Source organism: Aureobasidium pullulans (assembly GCF_000721785.1).
Source record: "Aureobasidium pullulans EXF-150 unplaced genomic scaffold scaffold_5, whole genome shotgun sequence".
Classification (NCBI taxonomy): domain Eukaryota; kingdom Fungi; phylum Ascomycota; class Dothideomycetes; order Dothideales; family Saccotheciaceae; genus Aureobasidium; species Aureobasidium pullulans.
The window spans coordinates 710041-736554 of NW_021941025.1; the positions used below are offsets into that span (position 1 = coordinate 710041).

At 49.5% G+C, this 26514-nt stretch overlaps 12 protein-coding genes across 12 annotated transcripts; 5 read left to right on the top strand and 7 right to left on the bottom strand.

The window, feature by feature from the left end:
* Positions 1-368: 368 nt before the first annotated feature.
* Positions 369-1667, top strand: M438DRAFT_353624 (CDC73-domain-containing protein; the record flags this gene model as incomplete). Its single annotated transcript, XM_029906885.1, has 2 exons — positions 369-968; positions 1023-1667. 2 exons carry the CDS (start codon positions 369-371, stop codon positions 1665-1667), a joined length of 1245 nt encoding a protein of 414 aa, XP_029762687.1.
* An 882-nt stretch (positions 1668-2549) lies between these two features.
* On the top strand, positions 2550-3932 carry M438DRAFT_333399 (uncharacterized protein; the record flags this gene model as incomplete). Its single annotated transcript, XM_029903600.1, has 1 exon — positions 2550-3932. One exon carries the CDS (start codon positions 2550-2552, stop codon positions 3930-3932), a length of 1383 nt encoding a protein of 460 aa, XP_029762688.1.
* A 376-nt stretch (positions 3933-4308) lies between these two features.
* On the top strand, positions 4309-5943 carry M438DRAFT_343948 (putative monocarboxylate transporter). The gene has a single exon (XM_029905103.1). It carries the CDS (start codon positions 4486-4488, stop codon positions 5875-5877), a length of 1392 nt encoding a protein of 463 aa, XP_029762689.1. The 5' UTR covers positions 4309-4485; the 3' UTR covers positions 5878-5943.
* Positions 5944-7900: 1957 nt separating this feature from the next.
* On the bottom strand, positions 7901-8770 carry M438DRAFT_333401 (uncharacterized protein; the record flags this gene model as incomplete). The annotated part of the gene is made up of 1 exon (XM_029903601.1): positions 7901-8770. One exon carries the CDS (start codon positions 8768-8770, stop codon positions 7901-7903), a length of 870 nt encoding a protein of 289 aa, XP_029762690.1.
* Positions 8771-9117: 347 nt separating this feature from the next.
* M438DRAFT_404108 (uncharacterized protein) lies at positions 9118-9930 on the bottom strand (the record flags this gene model as incomplete). The annotated part of the gene is made up of 1 exon (XM_029909708.1): positions 9118-9930. One exon carries the CDS (start codon positions 9928-9930, stop codon positions 9118-9120), a length of 813 nt encoding a protein of 270 aa, XP_029762691.1.
* A 433-nt stretch (positions 9931-10363) lies between these two features.
* M438DRAFT_353628 (uncharacterized protein) lies at positions 10364-11496 on the bottom strand (the record flags this gene model as incomplete). The annotated part of the gene is made up of 3 exons (XM_029906886.1): positions 10364-10533; positions 10717-10762; positions 10972-11496. 3 exons carry the CDS (start codon positions 11494-11496, stop codon positions 10364-10366), a joined length of 741 nt encoding a protein of 246 aa, XP_029762692.1.
* Positions 11497-12159: 663 nt separating this feature from the next.
* M438DRAFT_353629 (uncharacterized protein) lies at positions 12160-13188 on the bottom strand (the record flags this gene model as incomplete). The annotated part of the gene is made up of 1 exon (XM_029906887.1): positions 12160-13188. One exon carries the CDS (start codon positions 13186-13188, stop codon positions 12160-12162), a length of 1029 nt encoding a protein of 342 aa, XP_029762693.1.
* A 396-nt stretch (positions 13189-13584) lies between these two features.
* On the bottom strand, positions 13585-14348 carry M438DRAFT_353630 (uncharacterized protein; the record flags this gene model as incomplete). Its single annotated transcript, XM_029906888.1, has 2 exons — positions 13585-14057; positions 14120-14348. 2 exons carry the CDS (start codon positions 14346-14348, stop codon positions 13585-13587), a joined length of 702 nt encoding a protein of 233 aa, XP_029762694.1.
* Positions 14349-14904: 556 nt separating this feature from the next.
* Positions 14905-17831, bottom strand: M438DRAFT_363683 (uncharacterized protein). The gene is made up of 2 exons (XM_029907663.1): positions 15148-17831; positions 14905-15075 (listed from the first exon to the last, which is right to left on the bottom strand). Exons 1-2 carry the CDS (start codon positions 17764-17766, stop codon positions 14974-14976), a joined length of 2721 nt encoding a protein of 906 aa, XP_029762695.1. The 5' UTR covers positions 17767-17831; the 3' UTR covers positions 14905-14973.
* A 1804-nt stretch (positions 17832-19635) lies between these two features.
* On the bottom strand, positions 19636-21261 carry M438DRAFT_395723 (DNA topoisomerase IV, alpha subunit; the record flags this gene model as incomplete). The annotated part of the gene is made up of 6 exons (XM_029909231.1): positions 19636-20288; positions 20344-20412; positions 20462-20629; positions 20677-20785; positions 20840-20906; positions 20958-21261. 6 exons carry the CDS (start codon positions 21259-21261, stop codon positions 19824-19826), a joined length of 1182 nt encoding a protein of 393 aa, XP_029762696.1. The 3' UTR covers positions 19636-19823.
* Positions 21262-21416: 155 nt separating this feature from the next.
* On the top strand, positions 21417-23878 carry M438DRAFT_343952 (uncharacterized protein). The gene is made up of 4 exons (XM_029905104.1): positions 21417-21988; positions 22042-22951; positions 23000-23339; positions 23390-23878. Exons 1-4 carry the CDS (start codon positions 21536-21538, stop codon positions 23493-23495), a joined length of 1809 nt encoding a protein of 602 aa, XP_029762697.1. The 5' UTR covers positions 21417-21535; the 3' UTR covers positions 23496-23878.
* A 572-nt stretch (positions 23879-24450) lies between these two features.
* M438DRAFT_293048 (uncharacterized protein) lies at positions 24451-26489 on the top strand. Its single transcript, XM_029901805.1, has 2 exons — positions 24451-24622; positions 24672-26489. Exons 1-2 carry the CDS (start codon positions 24468-24470, stop codon positions 26128-26130), a joined length of 1614 nt encoding a protein of 537 aa, XP_029762698.1. The 5' UTR covers positions 24451-24467; the 3' UTR covers positions 26131-26489.
* The last annotated feature ends 25 nt before the right edge of the window (positions 26490-26514 follow it).

Genomic DNA, 26514 nt, shown 5'->3' on the forward strand with positions numbered 1-26514 from the left:
GCAAAGGAAGTATTGTAGCAGAGCGACGAACGAGTAGGGATGGCAGGACGACAACATTCAAAAAGATGCTGATGAGGCTTTGACATGGCTTGGCTGATGGAATATGAATGGCTTTTGCTAGCGAGTTCGATAAGGATACCTAGCTACTGTATCTTATTGAGACTGCATGAGAGAATGCTGGTCACCAGATGATTCGACAGGAAGTGTGAAGGCAAGAAGTAAAATGTTCTTGGTCGATGAATGCTTGACAGGTGAAATGCCAAGGCGCGGCAAACCTTCCCCGTGGGAAGCAGCTCGACTTGGATGCGATCAAGCTGGCCAGACACGGTGACACGATTTAATCATCTCGACAAACATACCAAGTCAACATGAGCGCAGGAGACATTGACGCTCTGACATTGTTCCGGACCAGTGTGGCCGCCACGTCGTCGCCTCTGCCAACACGCAGCGCCGATGTATCATCAGCGAGCGACATTGCGCCTTTGACCGAAGCATCACACCTACTCTTCAACACACAATCCGCTGCCGATGGCGCTCAACATACCGCCCTTCCGCTCACAACAACTACGAGATTCGTGTCGCAAACAAATGGCGCCCTCGACTTGGCCAGTGTTTTCTGGTGTTGGCAGAACAAGGACAAGAGCACTGGAGACTACATTGCTGCTACACAAGAGTTGAACACAGCCCGTACATCGCATGGCCTCAGCGAAGTTCGCAACCTGGTCTTTGCCGAAAAGCTGGATTTGATCAATTGGTTGTCTGGCGAGAACGACAGCGAATTCATCAAGAGCCTGGACGACAACCGTCAGACACGCGCCCAAGCCCACGATGCTGCTAAGATGGCTAGCGGAGACGGTGATGTCGTTATGCAAGATGCCAGGGCCGAGGATGACAAGCTGCGTGACATCTACGCACTAGAGCGCAAGACTGGCGACCGCAATACCCTCCTCAGAGGCAGCAAGCCCATCGTACGTTGGCCATGTACCTCTTCTGCAACTAGTCAAACTAATCCAGTCTCACAGGACTTCTCGCATGTTCGCAAACACGCCGAAACCTTCCTTGGCCGCTCGAAGGCCTCTGCTCCTACTCCAGCCCTCGTCGCACCTGCTCCTGCCATTCGTCCTGCTAAGCCGTCCGGCGGCCGTCGCCCTGAGCCCATCATCCTTCTCTCACCTTCCGCCTCGTCTCTACTCCGCCTGTCCAACGTCAAGTCATTCCTTATGGATGGTGTCTACACTCCTCCCACATCCACAACTTCGACCGCCTTGAACATCCTTCACGTCAACCGTGTCATGCCTTCGATCGACCCCACCCGCCCTCTGCGTTTTATTCTCGTCGAGTCGCCTGATAACTTCAAGCCCGACTACTGGAATCGCGTTGTTGCTGTCTTCACCACCGGTCAAGCTTGGCAGTTCAAGGGCTACAAGTGGAGTCAGCCTGCCGAACTTTTCAGCCATGCTCTGGGTGTCTATGTTGGTTGGCGCAACGAGCTACTGCCTGATACCATCAAGGGCTGGGGTAGAGGTGTTCTGAACGTCGGCATCGATGCATACCGCGAGGGTCAGACCGCTCAGCAGAGATGGAGAGACCGTGAAACTGTTGAGGAGATCTGGAGTGCCATTGAAGCCTCGATGAGAGCTCGTGGCTTCACCAGAGAGGGAAGATAAGCTAGTGCTCTGCTTTTGTGTATTTTTGTCGTGCGTTCAAGCGGGATCTTTGGTTCATTATCAGTCACCAGGAGGGGAAAACTGGAAGAAAAAGCATCAGAGGTCGGAAATGGTAGAATGATCGTCAACTATGATATGCCTCTCTCAAATTTACAAATTTTGAAATTTTAGGCATTCGCCATCCTGGGACTTCCATTGCGGCTTGTCGACTGGTCAGCTCCTTGTGAGAGAGCCAAGTCTTTCATCCCAGCACACATTCGAGTGAGAGCTCACACTCCTTCCATCCGCGAAAGACTGCTTCAGTGTGTTCATTCGTATGCAGCCGAGAGACCGAAGCCTGGCGTTCATCCCTCTTCCATCTGTGGAACACAATCCTTCGAATACTCGTCATCATCCTTGATGGATACATTCATCGAAGGTTCACTCATCACGAGCTTTTGAGTGAGCGTTGGCATTTCTGGAGTCACTTCTCGCTGTGCCGGATTCCCACAACCACAATCGACTCTCGTGAGGTTGTCTTGCATCTAAGCTGTTCATCGATTCAAGCCTCACCTAGGCTTATTCTAGCAGCTCCTAGGTACACCTCTGTTCACTTGAACCTTCGTTTCTCGAGAAGTGTTGAAGGCCTAAAGAGGCTTCAGAACAGAATCTGCGACCACCCTACATCACACTGACCAGCTTGGTCTACAGAAGACTCACATAACCTTCCACTTATCTCTCTTCTCGGAGCGAACTATCTTGCTTTCGGTCACAAAATCTGCTCTAGATCTTTGATTGGTCTTCGAGCGCCTTGAAACATCCTCTCTACGGCATATCCCCATCACGTCTTGGGACAAACTCCATCTTCTGCATTCGCCCTCTCTACCAAAACCCCGAAGCATCATGGCCCGCGCCGCCATTCCATTCGCGGTTACAAACGTGACTACCTGGACATACGAGGCGCTCAAGGTTTATGTGGGACAAAACAGGAGCAAGAAACCGAAGTGTTACTTTCTAAGCTTCTTCGGTTGGTCGTACGAGGAATACGTCCAAGCAAGGGAATACACCATCACTGAGCTGGAGACACAACCTTTCGGTAACACCGCAGGTTTCCCCACTGCCGGTCCTAAGGCCAGACTACGCCATGTGATACAGAAGAAGCTAGTCCGCGAACACCCCGATCTTTTCGTCGAACGACATGGCTCGGACCCGCCTACGTGGTTTGTGCCCGAATTCATCAGTGCCGAACCCATCTCAGACCAGCCATACAACAGCAAGAATGTTACTCAGCAGTTCATAGCAGCTATGAACTTGCACAGGAAGGCCCAAAAGAGGAACGAATTCCAACACAATCACGAAAATGATGAAGACGAAGACGAAGATCGCAACGACCAGCCTCAGACTAAACGGCAACGGACCACTATGACAGAAAGAGCCACACCATTCCCTGTGATCTCCTCCATGTCTATGCCTCCTAGCCCATCCGCCACAGCAACCGGCTCACAAGCCAGTGAAATAGGACAGCCATTTGAGAGATCGAAACTACTCAACCGGGACAGGATGGGAGTCGGACAGGCTATCACATCTTTGAGTCAAATTAACCCGTCATGTTTGATACTATACATCACTCGCGTCATGATCGTCGATCAACAGCTTTTGGTCAACCGTCAACGCTTTGGCATTGTCGAGAATCTCTTCGATCAAAATCGGCTAGACGAGGCGCGTCTCGACGAACTTCTCTTTGGTTATCCTCTAGACGACAGCCCCTTGTTCCTCTGGTTCTTTCACGGAAGCACGAACGACAAGCCTAGAGCCATAAGAAACAGGCCCAATGCTGAAGCTGCTATAATTTTGCTGAAAGCACGCGCAGTGAGAGCAGGAGCCGAGGCAATCCAGTTGTTCGATGCTCTGGATAGCGATACAGCAGGATTGTTACCCGCTCACGAAGTCAACCGCACGACTGATTTTGCAGAGCATGACAGCTTCGAGCTTGAAATTGACGATGGAGATGATGACAAGGACGAAGGGTCAGAGAAACCGTCTAGAGTCGACTCAGCTTATGGTTCCAGAGACGGAGGCAGCTTCGAAGGAGAGAAGTCGAGACTCGACGATGAGGCGATCGCACAGAAAACTGATCTTGACCCTGTCATCAAGCGCGAGAGAGTAGAACAGGAACAGGAGCCGGAGCCGGATCAGCAGCAGAAAGTCGACAGCGACAGCGACAGCGACAGCGACAGCGAAAGTGAGTCTGATGAAGACGAGGATATCTCACGGTTCTATCGATGAACAGAAAACGACAAGTCTATGAAATGCATGCGGCAGGAGCGAAGGAAAACTGCTTTCTCATGACAACCATTTGTACTCCACTTAGCGACAACAATATTTACTCAATAACAATGCACGAAAGTATTCCCAAATCGAATCAAAATCAGGCACTACTATCACCAAGGCTTGAACTCGAGAATAGGGCTCGGCAACTTGACAGTTGGACTTCCATCCAATGCTCAATGTGAGATTCCTCGGTCTCTAATTTTTCTGCCCTTTATGTTCGAAAAAAAAAATGTAGATCGGATCAGCTGCGTCGGAGATCGGCTACGGACATTCTTTCCTTTTCCGAACCGTCAACGATGTTTGTCAGCGACGATAAGGTCATTGAACAATTTTTTGAGATACACTCGCATGTTTTTGTCTGTCTATAAGCATCGATGGATAGGAAAACTATCGTTCGCGCGCAATTGACGACTTTTTTCTGAGGAGGCGAATTGAAGCCCGCGACACTGGAGACGCCGACTTGACCACAACATCTCGAGACGACTTCTTATCTGGAAAGATTCGAAAAATGCAAGATGAAAATATCAACACGTCGAAAAATGTTCGATCTTTGGACGAGGAATCACTTCAGGGAGTAGAATCACAAACATTGGATACATCCTCCCAATCCCACCAAACCACTTCCGAGAAACGATCGAATCCGGATCCATCAACTCAGGACGACTTGGATTCTTCATCCAGCGATGACGACCTCACAAAATACCCCGAAGGCGGCGCACAAGCTTGGCTAGTAGTTCTCGGCTCCTGGTGCGCCATGACCGCCGGCATGGGCATTCTAAATACCCTCGGCACCCTCCACGCTTGGATATCAACGCATCAATTACAATCTTATTCATCCTCGAGTGTTGGTTGGATCTTCTCTACATTTCCGTTCTTTTTATACTTCGCTGGCGTCCAGATAGGTCCGCTGTTCGATGTTTATGGTGCAAAGGTCTTGGTTTGCACGGGGAGCTTGGGCCTTGTGGTTAGTCTTATGACATTGTCTGTTAGCACGGAGTATTATCAGTTGATTCTGAGTTTTGGAGTACTGGGAGGATTGAGTACGTGTTGTTTATTCACCACCGCTGTTTCCTGCGTGGGGCATTGGTTCAACAAGCGCAGAGGTTTTGCTATGGGTATTGCATGTACAGCCGGCGGCACCGGTGGTCTTGCATTCTCACTCATTATTCTCTTCCTCGCTCCTAAAATTGGGTTCGGCTGGGCAATCCGCATCATCGGGTTCATTTGCGCCGCACTTTGTGTGGTGGCTTGTTTGCTTCTGCGCGGACGACTTCCCCCCAACAAGACCAAAGGGGCAAAAATCGATATCCTGGCGCTCAGGGATCCGAAGTACGCCGCCACAACTGCTGCTATCTTTTTGGTAGAGTTCGCAGTGTTTATCCCGTATACTTTCTTGGTGGATCAGGCGTTGCATGCTGGGATGGGAAGGGAGCTGGCTTATGCACTTATCCCTATCCTCAACGCTGCTGCTATTCCTGGACGACTGCTTCCTGGATACATTGCTGATAAGTATGGTCGGCTTAACACAATGACTGTTACAGCAATCATCTGCACGCTCCTCACTTTTCTCCTGTGGCTGATCGGCTCATCCTCTCACGCCTGTATAATCGCTTATACAGTACTCTTCGGCTTCTGGTCTGGCGCTGCTATTTCTCTGACTCCGGTGTGCATCCAACAAGTCTGCAAGACTGAGGACATTGGCAAAAGGACAGGGACCACATTTACGATTAGTAGTTTTGGAACACTGATGGGTATTCCCATTGCTGGGGCTATTCTTGGGAGTGGACAGGATTATGATGGGTTGATCATCTTTGCTGGGGGGTTGTATGTTGCTGCTAGTGTTGCTTTTGTGGTTGCTAGAGGGTTGACCGGGGGTTGGAGTTTGAGAGTCATCATCTAGAATGGCGTTTTTTTTTAAAAAAAAGAATTGAGAAAAGTGTTTCTTCGGACGTTTGCTTGGTTGGTCAAAAAGTACTATGAATTCTTACACAGGCAGAAATATCATCACTCCATTTCCGGAAGCACCGTCCCGAACACGCATCCGCCGTAGTTCGCGCTCTGGGAATTATGCAATCCCACCCACCTGTCGCAATCATTTGAGAATCTTCTCCAGAGCTTTCAGGGCGAGCAAAGGTCTGACACAATAGCAATCTCGGGATGGTTCTTGAGTTTGATATCGCTGCTCAGCTGGACCCCATCGTTGACTATCTCAACACCATCTTGGACGACAATATCATCATAGACAGGGCTCTCGAGCAGGGTTTCGTGAGCCGAAAACACCAGATTGAGAACATAGTAAACGATCGCCGCGCTGCAAAAACCATACAGATAGTTCATGTCGTAGATGTGTTGAATATGCTCATTGATCACGACTTTCGGGTTCACAGACTTTGCTAAGCCTGGCGAATAAGAGAGGAACGGAGAAAGCTACTCTTACTGTAAAGGCGGCTTGATTTTGCGTTCGATACCGCCCAGCCTATGTTGCGGAAAAAGGCGTTTCTCTTAATAGACGGTACAGTATATTCAGTGGCGAGATTCGCAAGTGGTTCTGACGACTCTAGATATACGAACAAGGATCATGATATTGGATAGTGTTTTGATAGAGGATTATTTTTATACTTTGATTGAATGCTATAATGAAGAGCAGTCGAGGAAGGAGATTATGTGGATACAGAGCTTTTTAACAATGAAAACAGAAACAGACGAGTATTTGCCATGATGAAGGGGAAGCGAACAGAGGCGGAGCGTAGATGGGACTATGATGCGTTTGAATAGGATGCCATTTCTCCGGTCTGTTGGGCAATCTTAGCCAATTTGTGCTTCCATATAACACATAAATTCAATGACATGTTACGGAAGGAGCGACGCTTGCCTTCTCGCACACTGGTCGTGCTATTCACTGAATTCCACTACATCTTACTAGGAGTGACTCGTCCCTCGACAAATCTCGCCTTTTTCCTCTTCTCGCCATCAACGGCCGATGGTGAGCGGTAGAAGATGATGACATGATGCTGTGGACGTTTTCGATGTTTGTCAGTATGCACTATGCTTCACGATCTTAGAAAGGTAATAGGTGTTGCTATACGTTATACTTGATTTCAATGGCTTTTGGGTCTTATGTGACTACCTACAGCATCCAGGCAAAATGATCTTGACACGTGAGTCCATGAGTCGAACCATGGACTGTTAGTGTGCAAAAATAGGAGTTCGGACTTTGTAATCACATCCACCTAGCCAGCCGCTTTCCGCAACCGTGGAGCATCCTCTGTGATTGGTCCTGGGAGAAAAAGGCGAGTTTTCCGTTTATGTCCTTGCTTTCTGTGCTAAGCTTATCTCCCTTGCCAAACACGGAATCTCCTAGGAGGCAACAATAAAGCATATCTACGGCTTTGATTCCATGGACACTCGACAAGTTGACTTTCACATGTGTGTATATCTTCTTGCAAACTTCTATCATACACTATCTCTTGCCAATGCGGTTGCATTAGTACTGGCCTTCTGCAAACGGCAAGATAGCATCGCAGAACGACCTATGTTCTCCTTTCGAGCTAATTATCACACTTTTTGACACACATACCTTGATGTACGACACTGCTTGTGGCAACAGTCAAACGATGCCGCAAGAACTTGAGCGATTTCACAGATGACAGGTGTGCGGGTTATTGGCCGCGATACAAACCCAAGCCGGATGATATGATATTTCTTTGACCTGATTTGAGGCTTCAATGGCAGTCATCATTCTTCAAGAATAGCACGTATTATTAAACAACGACTCCTTTTTCTGAGAAGGCCTAAGGTATAAAACGCGACGTAAGTTTCTGTTTACTATAATTGCTAGTAACAGGGAGCTGAATCGAAATAAACTGCGGGTCTTGAATGTGATTTGCGATGCCGGTGTATCCTGTTTCTCAGAGCATGCTTTCTCAGAACATGTTTTCTCCTACACGGTAATCTTGCTTCACAATATGTTCATGGAAGCCACGCCACAGCAAATCCCTGAACTCCACAGGCCACTCTCCGTAGTAGAGGTAGTGATAGTGGGGTTCCTCGTCAAAACCACAGTCCACACACTGCATGTTGTCAAATTTTATCCTCGCGAACCACCAAGCCATTCGTATGGCAAATGGAGTGTATCGTTCATCGGAGCCACCGCAGAGTTCAGCCACCCAGAAAGATCTGTATTGCACCATCTGTCGAGCAGCCTTGTGGAATAGCTCGTACGGTTTGATCTTCCATGTCAACTTGTCGGGCAGAGCGTTCTGCTCGTACAGAGCGACGATTCTCTCCAGGACTTGCTTGCTCTCGGCTATCCTTGCTTTCTGCTCCTTGTTGAGTTTGTCTCCATGCCGAGATCTGTAAGTATGGAAGCCTTCGGATAGCATTCCAACAAGCTTGTCAGTGACGAGAATGCTCAGAGACGGGACTCTGTATTCCACAGCGACAAGGTAAACGCTGATAAGCCATTCTAGGCGTTCTGTTTTGGCCAATTCAGTATCGAAGTTTCTGCGCACCAGTGTGTTATCGTACTGGAACCCATAGATGTGCCTTATCATAACCTCTACGATCTCCTCATCATGTCCTTCGATTGTGTACTCGACAGCCTTCGCGAACGGCGAATTCTCCTTGAACTCGTTGCGCAAGACGCGGGAACCTCTGCCTCTTGCAGCGAGCAACTTCTTGTGCGCGAATATTGTCTTGTTGCCAAAGTGAAGTACAACGTTGGATAGGCTCTCGTTGTTGTAGTAATGTGGTAGCTCGGCTTCAGTCAAATATTTGGTGATAATTGGAGCCATGGTTTTGTCGAAGCTGAAGGATGTTGTTTGATGGGCGATGAAATTTGTTACTTGTGAATCTGTATTTTTCTGAGAGCTAAGGAAGAAGTAGCGTCGAGAATGAGATGGGCATCAGATTCTATGGTCGCTCCTTCTTATTTTTCAGTCACCGCAACCAGTCACCGCGAAGTTTCTGCTCACCTGAACGCAGAAGCAGAAGATAAAAGGTGTGTCATAAGTTGCGCAAGTCTTTCTTCTGAGTACCTATCCGATGCGTCACACAAACTTGAAGTGCTGCAGAAATGTGCGGCAAAGATGGGCTTTTGAAATATGCGTCTATCTATACCATTCTGAGATGCCAGATGCGATCAATCCCTGCCAAAACCAGAGTCCTCAGAATAGTCGTAATCATCATCAAAGTCAATGTGCCTATCCTCGACCAGGTGCATAACTCGCACCAACTCTTCATATTCAGGAGCTTTGGCAACCCACTGATTGCGTGTGACCTGGTCTGGACCTTCAACATCAGCTTTTTGGTACATCGCGGAGTGGTCCTCGTAGAGAGAGTTGTAAGCGCATTGCCAGGCCACGTCTTCCATCAAGGACATGTCTGGAATGTAGTTGTTCTTGTAGAGATCAATGACCATGTCGCGCATTGTGTTGACTGCGATTTCGTGCGCGGCGTCATGGGTACGATCTCTACCGGAGTAGCCTAATTTGCTGTAGGCGTTCTCTCTGATCTCAACTATTGCCATGCGAACTTGTTCTCCAAGCTCAGGGAGGCCGTATTCATCTGCGATGAGTAGGACCTCTCTCAAATGGTAGCAAGCATCTTTTTTGACTGCATTGTCAAGACTCTCCCACCATATGATGCCAAAGTCGGTATTGGTGTCGTATATATGGTTCAGTAGTTCGAGGACCGTGGACTTGCTATAACCCTCGATGGTATATTCTTGGGTAGCAGTGTTTGAGAAGTTGCCGTTGAAAGCGGCGGCGAACACTTCCGAGGCATTCGTCAGTACCGTCTTGTTGACTACTATGCTCTCGCCATCGAAGCTCAGTCTGACCCCTTCGGAGGCAACGCCATTGTGATAGAGTCTGGGCTCTGTATGGGAGACAAGGACTGAGGTGCGATCCATGTTGGTAGGGTTGATATTCGGCACGTGGCTGGTGGAAGACATGGTTGGTGTAGTTGGATTCCGATATTTGAGTTGCAAGTGTAGATGGGAGTGAAAGACTGGAGTAGAGCGAAGCATACAAGTTATGGTCTCTTGAATGAGTCACGGCGGCTGCCTAACTGATAGTTACCTGCTGCAATAGGTCCTAGCATTCTGTATTTATCGAGTAAGTAACATTTTAAGCAGTTTGCCTCGCGATACTAACGAATAACAATAGAGTAGACTGTACAAAGAATGGCTTAGTCATCGAGAAACTATATACGATTTGCGTCAAGGTCATCGGGGATGATCTTTTGAACGGGATTGTCATTTTTTTATCCCTAATAGCCGCTCATTCTAGCCGTACATACTAATGCTACTTCGTGGGCATTTACTACAGCCCTCCCGGTCTTATTTTCTCAAAGCTTTAGGCAAGACTCTTATACACGGACGATCACTAGACCACTTGCTCCGACATGACTTTGGCAAGAAATTGATAGGGCCTCAAAACCGAATCTTGCCGTTGTCCTTCCATCCGAGTGAATAGTCGGCTAATAGTCAGTGAGGTCACGGCAATGTGTACGCCGTTGTTGGTACCGAACGCTTCTGGTTGTGTTGTCGAAAACACTGAATAGACAAGTTGAAGAGAACAAAGAGGAACGAGGAGCATGAGACAGCATGATTTATCAGGCTGTCGTCTTCCGAGTCATCAAGATTCAAACATGTCATTGAAAAGACTGCAGATGCCAACTGTGGTCAGACGTACCATCGCTCGTCCTCATCGATCTAATTCTTCCCTTGTTCACTTACATTCCTCACCATTAGAGGAGCCAGACTCGCAACCAATTTTCTCCACCTATACATCGAAGCCAGTGTAGGCCCTCTCATAGTTCCGCATTCCCCCGAGCCAAAACTTCCCTCCACAAAGGCATTCGTAACATGCAGCAGCGACCAATCACATAGATTGCTGTTCTCCAAGAATTCCATGATCTTGGCGAACAAGAAATCGAACCTCTTCTGGTTCTTGAGATATCTGTGTATCGTCGTGTTCAATAGACAGTGTACCTTCTGTGTGATGTAAGTGGTCAGAGAAGTGATGCGGTACTCGTCTGCAATCAGATAGACCTCAAAGAGATGATGCAGTCGTTTTTCGATGGTATGATCCTGGACCGCGGTGCGACGAGCCATCACTCGATCTCTGATCATCTTCCTTGTTGCATAGTCATTTTCGTCCGAGTAGTAGCGTATGTCGGTTTGTTGTTCCAGACGGTCGATTTCAAGATGAGGGTTAAGTCTGATGCCGTGACAATGCTTCAGCATGGTTTTGACTGCTTCGGGGGAGTGACCGGTGACTTCTAGTTCGATGTTGTTCTCGGACTCTGGGTTGGTAAAGGCGGCATGAAAGACTTCAGACATCGCACCTAGGACCTTTTTGTGCGCTCTAAATCTTTTCCCTCCTACGACAAGCACCACATCACCGTGATTGTGAGGATTTTCGTACAATGTATGGTCCTTGGCCCAATTCGAAGTTCGCACCGCTGATCCAGTTGAAGAAGTCGCAAACGTCGTATATCTGGAAGGTGCATTCATGGTGAAATGTAAAGCGGACAAAGGACGATTTTACCGCTGTTGGAAAGACGTTGTTAATTTTTTGGTGCAGACAAAGAAGTTCGGTCTATTTCTGAAGGAGGTGTAGGCCACTGCCTCTGTATGATGACTCTTTCCGTATGCAATGCATGTTATGAGTCTTCGACAAGTCTCTCTTTCTCTCTGTATGTTAGTCACAGCAATTTGTAGCTCGATATGTCTTGAACACCTCTAGCAGCGAATGAAAAAAACAAGCACCTGGAGTTTTAAAAGCACTGCAAGGTTATGTCAACTTCTGCGCATAGTAATCCAGTTTTGCATCAGAGTAGGGCGTTCAGTCTGTCGTCGCTCTATGCTCAGTTCGATCATCTCAATCACGCAATGACGGGACGTTGCAAAGGTCTGCCCAGCTTCATCAAACAACGACGCGATGGAAGGCATGGATATGCTTCACCAAAGAGTGAGCGGAGCTTCTGCACTTCTCCGGTGTATTATGTGTGTTTAGACGGGATGCACAAATGTCGAGTGTAGTGCAAGCTTTTATTGAGTACTGACCGGTGTCAATCAACACCTTGCGTTGATGCGAACAAGAAAGAGCGCAAGATGATGTAAGGGGACAACGCGACGCAATGCTACCCAAAGGCAAATCCAAAGTTCCAAATCCATTTAGTCATCATTACCATAGTAGTAGTCCTCCAGCTCACAACCACCTTCGTAATCATCATAATAGTAATACGAGTTCTCGGCAAGTTCTTTCTCCTCCTGAACCTTGTTCATTTCCAGCACGAAAGAAGCATGGTATTGATCCTTCACACCCCATCTTCGCCCGATGTGCTGCCAGATTCCCTCGATGAATCCATATCTGGCCTCGACCTTGCAATATATTTCTGAGACTTCGTCTGGGTTCCAGACGCTCTCCGATGCCAACCTCTGCATCAGTGATGAAGTCGAAACATGGTTGGTGTCGTAGAGTTCGACGACTTTGTCGACAATCTCGTCGGTGGAAAGGGGGAGGCCATGCATCAAAAGTTCTTTTCTAAGGTCGATGAGGAGCTTTATGGCTTCTATGGATAATGTAGGAATATCGTATTCGTTGGCGAGAAGGAAGACCTCCAGGCAAAAGTCCACGTTGCGTGAGAAGCTGTGCGGGTCTGAGGTATCCAGCTCGATGCTCCAGTCATAACCAAAGTTTCTGGCCTGCTCCGATGCGTCGTGGTCATCTGGGTTCTCGAAGTAACGCTTGGTGTTCTCGCGGTCAAGCTGGTCACGTTGGATACATTGTATCATCATCAGCACTGCTTCCTGACTGTGGTCTTGGATCTTGTAGCTGTTGGTAGTGGCCTCGGAGAACTCGCCGTCGAACGCCTTGCGGAAGACTTCAGAGGCGCTTCGCAGAAGCTCCCTGTCAACCAGCTTGACCTTACCGTCAAAGGTCAGCATGATTCCGTTGGCAATCTCATCCTTGTAGGTAGTAGTTTTGTTCGGAGCAGGGGTTGAGGTAGTCGTTATAGAAGAGTCGCTTGAGAAAAATCCGTTCGAGGAAGGCTCGCTTGAGAAAGAGTCGCTTGAGGAAAACTCGCCCGGAGAAGAGCTGCTCGAGGTAGAGATGCTCGAGGAAGAGATGCTCAGGGAAGAGATGCTCGGGGAGATGTGCGAGGGAGACATGCTTGGGAGAGGAATGCTTGATGAATACATGTTTGAAGAAGCCATGGTCTGTGGTTGTGTAGGTTGAATAGTTTTGCATATACTCTTTGAAGTGGGTTGACGAGATTTGCAGAGTTTCCGAGCGGGATCGTGGACGAACGGATGGAGAGAGAAGCAGAAAGAAAATGTTGAATAGAGGTTAGTGCTCGACCGCATGACTCACCTTAAGATACCATTTCTAATAAGTGTCTGCTTGATCTCTTCCACAGGGACAGGTTCTCTCAAAGTTGCTCAGAGTGAAATGGGGGCGAGGCGTCTACTCATTGAATACACAACTGCACAACAAGTCTCGAAGGAAGTAACTACATCTAAGCAAGAACATATTCTGGCGCTCTGCAGTGCCCTGAGCCTCTTGAGCTCATACCATTCGTCCCTCCAACCACGACACTATCTTTCGAACCCATGCCAAGCTCCTGATTTCAAAAATCCAAGGTCGTCAGCGTCGATATCGAGATCGATTACGGACATCTTTTCGACAAGCAGCTCCAAGCTCGGATCTGTGGTTGAGTATTTGTAGCGCATGGTGTAGCCCGCACCGAGCTCGGTCGGACGTTTGATGCACTGTGCCGCCGAGCAACTGCACTTCTGCATAACGTTGTAACGCCTTTGAAGGCAGAAAAGGGCTGTGGCATCGATTAGGGTCTCGTCTATTATGACATACTCTTCAAAGAGCGAGATTACGCTCGATATGACAGAGTCCAGAGCGCGCGGTGACGGTTCCTCGAATCTCTGGACACACAGCAAGTATTCCATGCAATAGATGATCGCTTCAGTCACATCAACAGTGAGTCCAACAATGTCGTATTCGTTGGCGAGAAGATAGACACCGAGAAAGAGCTCACACTTGGCGACGATTGCGGCTACGGTCTTGTTTCTTTCGTAGGTTGTGTAGTTCGGTTGGGATAATATTCCGGTGCGATACCGAAGCCGTAGATATGCTGGATCATAGCGTGGATTGCAGCGTCGGAATGGCCTTCAATGGCATATTCGTTGACTTCGCCGAACTTGCCGGAGAATGCTGCGACGAACACTTCTGATTTTGAGCGCAGGATGTCCTTGTGTGCATCAACCCTCTCATCACCGAAAGTCAACACGACATCCGGGAGTTGTGAGTTGGTGGAAAGGTGTTGATTTGTTTGCGAGTCGTCCATGTTGTTTGGAGTGGCCTGGGAATTATTAGAGTTGCAGATTTTTGCGACCAAGTAGCGATGAGAATTTGCATGGATCTTTATGGAGTGTAACGATTTCTCATGACTGGTCTGGAGCTTGATAGCACCGTAAAGTCACGCATCGCCACGTTGCAAACCCGCCTATGGCCTGAAATGAATACAGGCTACTGAACAAGAGATAGGAGCTGCTGAGACCTTGAACAAGACTACCGGTGCCTACTGTCATTAGAAAGGAGAAGCCACCCGAATCAACGACGTCCTGAATAAGGCGAAGCTCTCGAGGCTCAACAGGCTTCAGTATGCTGTATCGCGACAACTTGGACCTTGACGTTTATATCGCAGTAGCTGAAATTCTTTCGCGGCTGGACATTCATGACGAAGGCAAGCACGAAGGAAACGTCGTCCTCAACTCTTCCGTGAACAAGGCTTCGGAAGCTGCACCATCACGCATAATTTGTGAATTTCTGCATAGTTTTCACAGCCCCGATGCACAGAATACAGTCATGAATTTCTGATCAAGCAGAAGAAAAAGAAAAAGAAAAGAAAAAGATGTCTATAATTTCCAATCATCTGGCAATAATGTTGTTACCTGAACACAGTCGTGCGATCACAACCCGTTGTCCTTCTTGAACTTATCCCAAGCCTCATTCAATGTACTAAAGACTGATCCACTAATCATCTTCTGCTCCGTAGTAGCAGTCTGCGGTATCTATTTGTACCAGTCAGCACTTCATGTCCTCAAATCACACAACATGTGTCCAAGAGAAGATTACAAACATACCTTATCAGGATGCACCTTGGCAATCGCCTTCATATACACAATCTTGACCTTATTGGGCATAATCAAATCACTCATGCTGACCTTCTTCCACCCAGCTTCAGCCCAAAGCACTGTATCCAGACTCTGCAGCAGAGCGCGTAGATTATCAGCTTTTCCGCCTTTCCACGCGATGACTTTGGCTTCAACTTGATCGGAAAGGGCGAATTTCTCATCGTCAGCTTTATCGGCTGCGGCGTTTGCTTCGCGCAATTTGCGAACTGCTTCTTGCGACTGTACTTGAGAGACTGCAGGACGTTTGGGTTGGGCGAGTCTACCCGCTGGTGTTTTGGTAGCAGCGGCAGCAGGTCGAGGAGTGGCTGGTTTTGCTGTTCCTCCAGTAGCGGCTTTCTCGCAGCGGTCGCGAGCTCGTAAGCTTACGGCACCTCCTACGCCTGCTGCAATGGCATCTTTCCAGACGAGAGCGGCATCTGACCACTTCTCCATATTCTCTAGAGCTTCTGCTTTGCGCATGAGGGCTTTGCCGTAGAATTCTTTCATATCTTTTTCACCTTCGCCGCTGCCGAGGTCGATTTTTTCGTTTTCGCCTTTGCTGGAGCCGATGAGGGTTAACGCACGGTCGGCATCGATGATTGCTGCTTTTGGGTCACCGGTCTTGATGGCCGTCAAAGCTCTGTTTGAGAGGACAATGATTATCAAGGGATGAGTGGGAGGTAGGGGAGTAAGCGCAGCAGAGTATGAATTGTGTGCAGCATCGAAGTCTCCTCTCTTGAAGGCTTCCGTACCTGCGCGGCGATGGTTGCTGGATGTTGAAAGCGCAGAGGGAGAGATGGCGGGAACGTTTCGTGGAGGTGCTTTCGGTCGTGGGGCTTGGGGTACTGGAGTGGAAGCCTTGGCTGCGACTGGTCGCGGCGCAGGCGTGGCCCTGGTAGAGGTGGGTTGTGAAGGAGGCTGGACGGGTGCTGGGCTGAACAAGTCGACTTCGGGTTCTGGCTGAGGCTCTGGTTTGGCGGGTCTCCTCCGTCTTGCAGAGCTGACATATGCCTGTGATGACTCTTCCTCGACATCAAAGCGACTAACTTTGGTGTTGGGACGCTGAGCCTGCGGGGGTGGTGCTTGCTGTGCAAATCGCGATTGCGGCTGAGTGCGTACAGGTAAATCCTGGGCTGGAGATCGCACTCTAGAATCAGGTCTCGATACAGACTCACGTATCTCAGGAGTACGCGAATTTGTTGGTCGTGGTCTTTCATCCCTGGCCTCTAGCAGCATGGCTTCATTGGTCAACTCCTCGGCAGTCTGAGCAGGTGCAGACGTAGCTGCGCGGGGAGTCGAGGAGCGTCCGGGTCTCGAAGGTGCTCTATCAGCGCTTACATCTCTCATCCACTTGGGTGTGTTTAGGTCGCCCTCTGGTTGCTGGAACTCTGCAACGGCCTTCTTCAAGTTCTTCTGGCCCGTCTTCCAGAGAGAGCCAGCAGATTTCAAGAAGGATGTGCCAAACTCTTGTGCATAGGCAGCCACATCCTTGTCCGAAGAGGGAGTTCCGTTGTCCTGCTTGCGTTGACTCGAGCTCGGACGGGACTCCTGTCGCATCCAAGGAGGCAACGCATCGTCTGAGGGACCTCTCCCACGTCTTGACTCATCACGAGCTTGAGGAGCTGGACTCGCACGAGCGCTACCACGGGCTTGTGTTCTCTCTTTTGACTCTTGATGCGCCTGGTTGAGCAAGCACCCCACAGCTGACTGAACATCACCTCCTGTCTCTTGCAAGGCAGCCCGGGATCGGTCGGCGGGGAAGCCCATATCAACCAGTTCGGCAATCTGACGGTCGAGAGGATCCGAAGGTGCAGGAGAGCGGCGATCATTGACAGCGAAGGCTTCATCAACAGGCTCTCGTCTGGGAGGTTCGCGTCGAGGTGGTTTGGCCGTTACAGGCTTTCCAAGGTCGCCAAGGATATCGTCATCGTCGTCGTTTGTGTTCGAAGGAGGAGGCTGATAAGGGCTGGGTTTTCTTTGAGGGGCTGCTCCCAGACCGAACGGATCATCATCGTCATCTGCGAGCAGAGAAGTAGAGTTGGTCGAGTTGGCGACGGCCGGAGTGTTGCGTCCACTAGTGACAGTAGAGGCAGCAGGCACAGGGAAATGTGATGACTTGTCCACAGGGGCAGCCGAATTGAAAGCAGCAAGCAGGTCGTCTTCATCGTCCTGGGCAGGAGGTGCGACGCGCTGTGCGGTTGGCTGAGGCGTGCCCTTTCCACTTCCTAGATTGTCCCAGAAGCTTGCCTCGTTGCCATACTGCTGGGCATATCTCTGGCGTTGTTCCTGCTCTTGCTTGCTCTTCTCTTGCAACAACTGCTTCTGACGTTCCAGGAGACTGAGGTTGCCTTGGTTCTTGTTTGCATTTGTGGACACCAGATTGGCGAAGATGTCATTGCCAGGCGATGGGGCTTTTGTAGGGGCTTTCGGAGCAGGCAGGTTGTTGCCAAAGGGTGAGGGAGCCGGACTTGCACGCGAGCTAGACGGTGCACTAGGGATGGACATGGGCATGCCGAATGCTGGCCGAGGGGCATTCTGCTTTGCCGGCGGCGGCGGAGCCTTCCAGTCCGTATTCAGAAGATCGTCCATACTAAGCGCGTCACTGTCGGAAGTCTTCAGACATAGGAAATTGATGTTTGATGGGAATTGCTTTGCTATTTCAGGTTGCTACGAAACACATGGCCGCCGTTAAATCGGCGTCATTGGTCCAGACAAAGGGGGTCCGTGTTGACATGAATCTGGGGGAGCTCGCCAAACCTTCCCCACCAGCTTGTACTCGATACTTTTTTCTACCTAAATCCTGAATCTGTCTCTTCCTCCTTGCTGATTGAACATGTTTTCACGAAATGTCTTCCGAGCAGCTAGTCCTGCTACAGTGCTCTGAACATCTTGGTACTTATCGTCCATCAATCCTAGCCTCGTCCGATCACACTGAAAATTGGTCAGCCATTGCTCTTGTTTTTGGTCCCGTCAAGCTTACCTGTGACCTTTTGCCATACCCCAGATCGATTTGTCCTTGCTACAATTGAGATCCTTAGTTTCGTCGAAAGTATGATTGTTGAAATAGCAGTTCCAGAAGTTGTTTGCTGGATAGATCGACTGCACATACAAGAAATCACAGTCGTCTTGTTCTGATCTAGAGTCAGCATCATCCTAAACATATTAGATCCGCCAACATACTCGTACAAGTCGCCTTGCAGATGGTAGTGACTTGTTCTTCGTCCATGTCTCCACTTATGTAGGACTGCGCAGATGCCATGCCGATATCATCACAGCCGGCTGTGGGCCCCCAGACTTGAGTAAAAGAGGGAGCTGCCAATTTGACTGTCTCAACGGACAAGGTTGATACAGTCTTAGTGATTGAGACTGTGACTTGAGGAGCGACGGTAAACCATACTTCTCCGGTGATGGTCGTCGTTGATGGCTCAGCCTTGAGCAAGTCGCCTTCGCCAGTCGGCAGAGCACCAATACAAGAGCATGCTTCTGAAAGTGCTGAGTCGTCTAGACCAGACAGAATATCCTCAGGCTCATTGCATGATGCTGCTCTTCTGCGCCTTCTGCGAGTTGCTTTCACCGAGGATGTCGTGAATGTCGTTGCAGTGCTGTGGGATACGATCGACTTGATCGAAGTGACAGTGACCGTGCTGGTAGGAACGTCGGACAGTGTTTTCGTTTTCGAGACAATGGCCATCGAAGTGACAACTGCCTGTGCCGCAACACCGAGTGCTGAGGTACAGTATGCAGAGGCCGCCGCGTTTGAGGCCAAGCAAGAGTAAGCTGAAAGCTGACAGCTTGCTGCATTTGCTGACGCCGACAAAACTATCGCAATTGTGAGGAGCGCTTGCTGCATCTTGGAGAGATTATAAGAAATAGTCTTGATCAGCGGCAAATCTGTCGATGGATCTCGTATCGTGATATAGAAAAGAAGAGGCAAGTTCGACAGTCTAAGGAATATGAAAAGGATGCGCCACCAGCACCCTTCATCTTACCTTCTACCCACATTACAAGTACTTCCGCATACGACGTAGCAAATGAAAATTCTTCCAGTTGATACAAAGGTCCCGATGTGACGAACTGCTGTATCACTCCGGAATAGAAAAGCGTGTTGGTGGTCTCGACATGCAGCGCTGTTTCTCTTGAACCACTCGTTCCCCTGTCAAGCGGGTGCATTTGACCCCTCACCATCTTCGTTCACCCTCTATTGGTGCGGCACTTGGATGCAATGCGACAAAGAAGATTCTTACTGTCTTTTTCGAAGGCTGGCCGCGTCATGTTGGAAGATTTGGTTCTTGACCTGTTTCGTGGAAAGTGTGGCTTTGCGCCAGTGAGATGTCACCACACCCAGTAGACATGGATCTACTAGGATTGGCCTTGCATGAATGTCAGGAACGTTCAGACATAAGGCAACGTGAAACACCATCACATGTGCTTATAGGCATTTGTAATGCAGCATAAAACCCCCGCATGTAAGCAGAGTGATGTTGAATTTGTAGCCAGTCATTCCGGCTACATATCGAGCATAGTCAGCAACCCTCGGAATATTTTCTAATCGTGTCCGACTCAATTCCTTGGACAATGCGTCCTCGCATCGACGTGCCGCCTTGTAGAAAGTTGGATTTCCCTCTGAAGTCTGAAGTGTAGCGGGCTCATGTGTCTTTTACAGCATACTTTATCATCTTTGCGAGACCAGATGGGTCGGAATCGATAATCTGTATTTCTGCCTTCAGATTGAGCATCAGCATGACCTGCAACTCACGCCGCCACTGTGCCGCTTCTTCGAGATCACTGAACTGTTCCCACTCGAGCATTTTCCTGGCTTTGTGGCGGTCTCGCCGAGTCAAGGGCATTAGTCCTTGGTTCCGATGGGTGTGGTCTTCGTCCGTAATATCCCGACTGCGCAAACCCATCCATTGTGTTGTCGGCACGATAAGTGCAGCATTATCTTCAGACATTTTCTTCGAGCCGTGCTTGTATGTGTGTAATATCGCCATGCCGTCGGGGTCGTAGTCCACAAGGCCAAAGACTGGAGGTTCTGCGAAGCCGTTCTGAGGCGAGGCAATACTCATGAAGCGAGCTATCGCTCTAGTCGCTATATCTGGATAACCCTTGCCCTAATATCGAGGTTGTCAGATTGACGTTTAGGAAGCGTCAAGGCTGCGAGCTCACGGTGACAATTACGGCATGCCACATCATCTCCTGCCAGAATTCGGACGAGATGATTGATTGGAATGTCGCCTAGTTTAAATCAGTATCTTATAGGCCTCCAAGCTCCTGTTTACCTTACCTCTTTCTCAACGACAAGTATCCACCTGACTCGACTCAGGTCTACAGACAAGACTTCTTCCATGCTTGGTACAAGAACACCATTCTGCACATTGGTAAGGCCAATCTTTGAACCATCTCGTCGATGGATCACAGCGGCTCCGGCCATCAAGCCTTTGACTCCGGCAGTCTACAATGCTTAGTAAGTTGCGATCGCTGTGATAGTAGCGTACGAACCACATTGAGAGATGACCTAGGTACGGCAAAAGCGGCGGCAATCTGGTCGACATAGCGGTCGACAGTTGCTTGCTTACCGAACAAAGCTGGATCGCGATAGTACAGATCTCTAGAGAAGGAAAGTCAGATGGCGGCCTCTTGCACTCAGTCTTAGCTCACATGCCGTTTGGTCAAGATGACGCCGTCGGAGAGTGACTCGTGAATAAGCTCAAGAATCCTGATAACCACAGCTAAATCTGCTTATCAGTTTATGAGTTATTAGATATCTCCATGTTACCAACAGAATCTCCAAGCATCACTGGCGTTCTTTCCAGGGAAAGTGAAGGTCGCTTTAGGACCTCGGGTCGACGGGTCATCTTGACTGCTCGTTGAATGAGCAGCCAATGATACAGTTATGTCAGCCCTTTCGTTGAGTAGAGCATCTGCTACAGTCTCAAAGACTGCTTCAATCTGAGCAATTACGTCGTTGTGCTTGGTCTGACGGCTGAGTTGAGGGGCGTCTAGAAGGAAAGCATCTCGACTGCCAGGAGATGCTACGGGGCTCTCGAACTCGAATAGCATGTCATGATCGAATTCGTCGTCCATTTCATTCACAATTGTGAAGGACGGCGAGCAGGTTGTCAGGGTTCGAAGATGGAGCGCGAGTTGGCGGGGAAGGCGGAGAGTGGCTTGTGCAGCTCCTTCTTGATGCAGTTCAATTTGGCGCGTTCCGCGTCTCGCGTCAACCTCCAGCCCGCTATCACACTTTCTTCGACACAACACCTGCAACCCGCCGGGCATTGACCTGTCGCCGTCTAATTTACGTATAACCGATTCTGATCTTCTTCACCATCACATTGTCTCTCTGTCATCACGAACCATGACCGACGCCATGGACATCACTTCACCAGAGCCGTCGCGTAAACGCTCTCTACCCGACGACGACCAGACCTCCGTGTCCAAGTCAGAGAGTCAGGTACCGACACCGCCGCTCACCGCTAGTCCCGCCAACCAGGACACAATTCGTCGAGCCAGTCCTGCTCCAAGCAGTTCGGCCCTGAGCAGTGCTGCATCGGCAGCTGGCGATCAACCTGCAGACCCCAATGCTCCGCCAAAGAAAAGAGTAAAGCTCACACCTGCTGAGAAAGAAGAGAAGCGTTTGAAGAAGGAAGAGAGCGACAAGGTCAAGGCCGAGGCCAAGCTCAAAAGAGAAGAGGAGAAGCAAAAGAAGGACGAGGAAAGACGTCGCAAAAATGAGGAGAAGGAAGCAAAGCAAAGGGAGAAGGACTTGAAGAAAGCGAAAGAGGAGGAAGAGAAGTTGAAGAAAGCAAAGGTCGGTTTCGTCTGTCCGTTTCAGTCTCTCGATTGCATTCTAACTCCCTCCAGGCGCAACCCAAAATCGCGTCCTTTTTCAAGATGCCTTCCTCGCAGAAGTCTCCAGCAACCCCTACAAAAGTCCCGCCTACTCCTGTCAGACAGGAAAGCACTGCATCGCAACCTCCCGAATCCTCCGATGTTCCCATGACATCTCCCACACCTCAAACGTCACCGAAACAGACTGATTACCAGAAGATGTTCCTGGCCTTTCAGTTGAAGGCTCATACTAAATGTGCCCCTCAACTGCCGTTGCTTAACGCCGGTGAGCTCGAGTCTTCACACAAAGAGATGGACAAGCTTCTACAACGCATCTCCAAGAAGGAACGCTCCGCCATGTCGCCCGCTTCCTCTCTACAGTCTCTCTTCTCCAAGGAGCGAACGCGTTCACGTGGACTCTGGCAACCAACTGCACGTGAGGTCATCGAGTCATTACAAGGCTCGTCACAAGCTCCCATTGACTTGACCGACGAATCGGGCGAGCACTATCGTCCCACAGACCTTCTCGACTCTTTGATTGTCCGCCATCTCCACTTCGGCGAGGACGTGAGACCGGCGTACTTCGGTACCTACTCACGGAAGGTCTCTTCGACAAACGCTACTAAGCTACGCAAGAACCCGTTCAGCAAGCTCCGCCAGGACACTGACTACGACTATGACTCGGAAGCAGAATGGGAAGAGCCTGAGGAGGGTGAAGATATTGGCTCTGATGGCGAGGAAGATGAAGAGAGTGTGGGTGATGCCGAAGAGATGGATGAGTTCCTGGACGATGATGCTGCCGACAACAAGAGGCACATGATCACCGGCGACCTTAAGCCTGTCAGCACAGGTCTTTGCTGGGAAAACGCTCAGGGCGTAGTCGTTCCATCGACTGAGGAGTCACCTGTCGATCTCGACAGCATGAAGATCGACTTCCTCATCCGTAAGTCGATGATCCTGCGTGTGACATACTGTTTCTAACATATCGCAGCTCTCACTCAACCATCCATCAATCCCTTCTCGACTGCTTACTGGCAGACTCCACTAACATCAGCCGTTGTGGCTTCCAAAGTCATCGGTGCTCAGACGCAGTTGGATGGCAAGATGAAACCACCCAAGCTCCCTCTGATGCAAAGATCGAACACCAACGACACCATGACCATCGTCGGTGCCTCAACTGGCATGAAGGGGCCCATCATGAGCGTGATCTCTGGCAAGGCCGCAAAACCAGCCCCTAAGCCTCTACAAGGCTCAGACCTGGCAGAGTTTAAGGAAGCTGTCGACGGCAGCAATCTCAACAAGATCGAGCTCTCGAAGGCTCTGAAGAAGAGGTATGTGGTTATGCTCACAGCACCGTCCAGCTATCTCTAACAATGTACAGATTCCCAAAACACACCAACGATACCATCAAGGCAACCTTGTCAAGTTGCTTCGCCCGAGTCGGTCAACACGAAGCCGACAAAGTCTGGAAAGCCGTTGCTTCATGAACTACCATACCCCTATAACGACCTTTTGCTCATCGCCTTTCTTTGCTTTTCTCTTCTTCTTCAACGACACATTACAATGCCGCATTTGCTTTTAACACTGGAGCGTTGTTTTTGGAGCGACATACCTGTATCGAGACGGTATACTTTGTTTACTGGTTGGTGTACTGGTACGAGGACTGTCACCATCCACTAAGAGGCCGAATTCACTGCTCGAGCTTTCTGACCGATTCCGACACACCTGTTATGGGCATGTCGAGAGGTTATTGTTACTCATTCGATGGCTGTTTGTGGAACGGACAAGGGACCAAGTTAGTTTCCGATAGCATGCTCTCTGGGAAAGCATGTTCATAGACGATCACATAATTCAAAGTGCTCACAACCCTATATTATGACCTGCCTATCCGAATCTGTGCACGCGCGACTACTCATAACATCTTGTTTGGAGGTGGCTGGGAGTCAGGGTGGTACTCCTGACATGCCTTGCTGAGGTTGTTGACGATATTGAAGCAGCACCACACGACTTCCTCAGTATTTGACGATGCTAGACCATCCTGAGTACCTTCGGGCATCTCGTGTACTCATGTCCTGTCTCTGAAGTACCTTGTCGCTGCGAAATGTGCAAAACACTTATTTCAATATCGACTTCCCAGAAAATGATCTGAAACGCAATGGACTGTCAGGACAATTGATGATCAACATCAGCTTCTACAGTGTGACGCTAATGCACCCCCTAAAGACATCGGTTCTATCTGAGTGCCTACCTCTGTGTGCCTGACACGTCCTTGAACTATTAGAAAAGTGTCACACACCTTGTGGTTGGATGCCGAAAGGGAAGATATCAGCGACAGGGTCATCCCATTTGCAAGATGAGGTCATGGTCAATCTATTTTAGTTTCGGGCCGAGAGATGTCTCTCCCGATCAACAAGTCGGAAGTTATTGTTGACATTGTCAGAACACAACATTCGCAGCGCATGAACCGATTGAGTGCTATCACAGAGACGTTGGTGTCTCGAAGTGACGAAAGTCATGCCGCTCATGTCTCGTCGATTGCACTGGGAGCCGCGGTAGTCTGCACCGTGTGGTACGCCGCAGTCTCCTTAGTTTGCGCCGTGGGCTATACCCAAGTGTGAGTACGTGATGCTGCATCACTGCTGAATGGTACTGACACTATATAGGAGGCGTCACTATTCTCGTCCACCACCGAAACCGCAAGTCTCCGACTCTGATGCGCCGCATGTCACAATCATCCGACCTGTAAAAGGCCTCGAGCCCAGTCTGTACCAATGTCTGGAGTCGACGTTCCTCCAGGAGTACCCAAAACACAAATTGACTGTCTTCCTCTGCGTGGCTGATCGCGAAGATCCGGCCTTTCCCATTCTCCAGCAACTCATCAAAGACAATCCAACCTTCGACGCTCATGTGCTTGTTGAAGAGGAAGACCCAGAACTTCAGGGAGATGCGGCAGACACAAGACTTGGACCCAACCCTAAAGTCAGAAACATGAGCCGTGCGTACAGAGAGGCCAAAGGCGACGTTATTTGGATCATCGACTGCAATGTCTGGGTCAATAGGGGGGCTTGCGGCAGAATGGTCGATACCTTGATCGGCAATAGAGGCATCAAGAACAAATTCGTCCACCTGCTACCGCTAGTCGTGGATATTGCAGGCACTCCTGTTCCTGAGAGTGCACAGGGTCTCCTCGAGGGCCACGATCCAGACAACAACTTCCGAGTCGTCTCTACGAGCACTGCTGGTCACCAATTGCGTGCATCTGACAGTGCCTCACTGGACGTTTTGAGCGAAGGCGGCGGAAGAATCGAAGAACTCTTCATGTCATCGGCACATGCAAAGTTCTACACCGCCATCAATACCGTCCTCATCGCACCTTGCATTGTCGGCAAATCCACCATGTTCCGGAAATCGCATCTTAACAGTCTTACCGGCGGACAAGGCATCGACTACTTCTCGGAGAACATCTGCGAGGATCATCTGATCGGTGACCTGCTTTGGAAGGGAAAGATTCCGGAAGAAGAGCGTGGTGAGAAATGGGGCAAGCATGCACAGGTCTTTGGTGATTTGGCCATTCAGCCAATGGCTGGCATGAGTGTGGCCGAGTATATCGCTCGCCGAAGCAGATGGCTCAGAGTAAGGAAGTTCACAGTCACTCTGGCGACTTTTGTCGAGCCGGGTACAGAGGCTTTCCTCTGCTCACTCTACGGTGCTTTTGCATTCACAACACTGCCATTCTTCCACAACAAGCTCGGTGTACCACAGACATGGACCGCTTTTGCTTTGTTCTGGATGTTCAGCGTGTGCATGTGGTGTTATGTTGACTGGACATTATATTGCAAGCTGCACTCTTGCGCGTCAGTCCAAGTCGACGAGAACACGCCAGCATTTGCACGTCCACCAAAGGATGGCAAGCGACGACCTTTCCATGTCTGGCTGTTTGCTTGGCTTGCGCGCGAAACGTTGGCACTACCCATCTGGACATGGGCAGTTTACGGAGGTGTCACTGTAGTGTGGAGAGGCAAGAAATTGTGGGTTGGCATGGACATGAAAGTTCACGAAATCAAGTCCGACAACACTTCTGCCACAAGTACAATCGATGCTTTCAAGGCAAGGACGGATTGATAGTTCGAGCAAACAATCTTACAGTATTCTCCCAATCGCACGATATCGGCCTCGAGAATCCACTTCGTCTGAAAATTTTCTATGGTATTGCTCATCCTGACGGCGATTTAGATAAAACCCCATGTCAAACGCCGGGGAGGTTGGGGTTCGTGAGTCAGTGCGCGTTTTGCTACATCATAAGTGAGCAATGTGGGTGAAGCAGCGTGAGGTGAAAGCTGTAGTATAGAAGAAATACGTTCTTCACTGTGAAGGCTTCAAGGCTCCAATCGAGACATGAAGCCAAGTTACATGTGCTTGCAAGAACAACCTTGCTCAAAACTGAAGGAAGAGGCTCAGTAAGGCCAAAAGGTTATCAGGGTTCAAACGACGCTAGCCGTTTTAAGC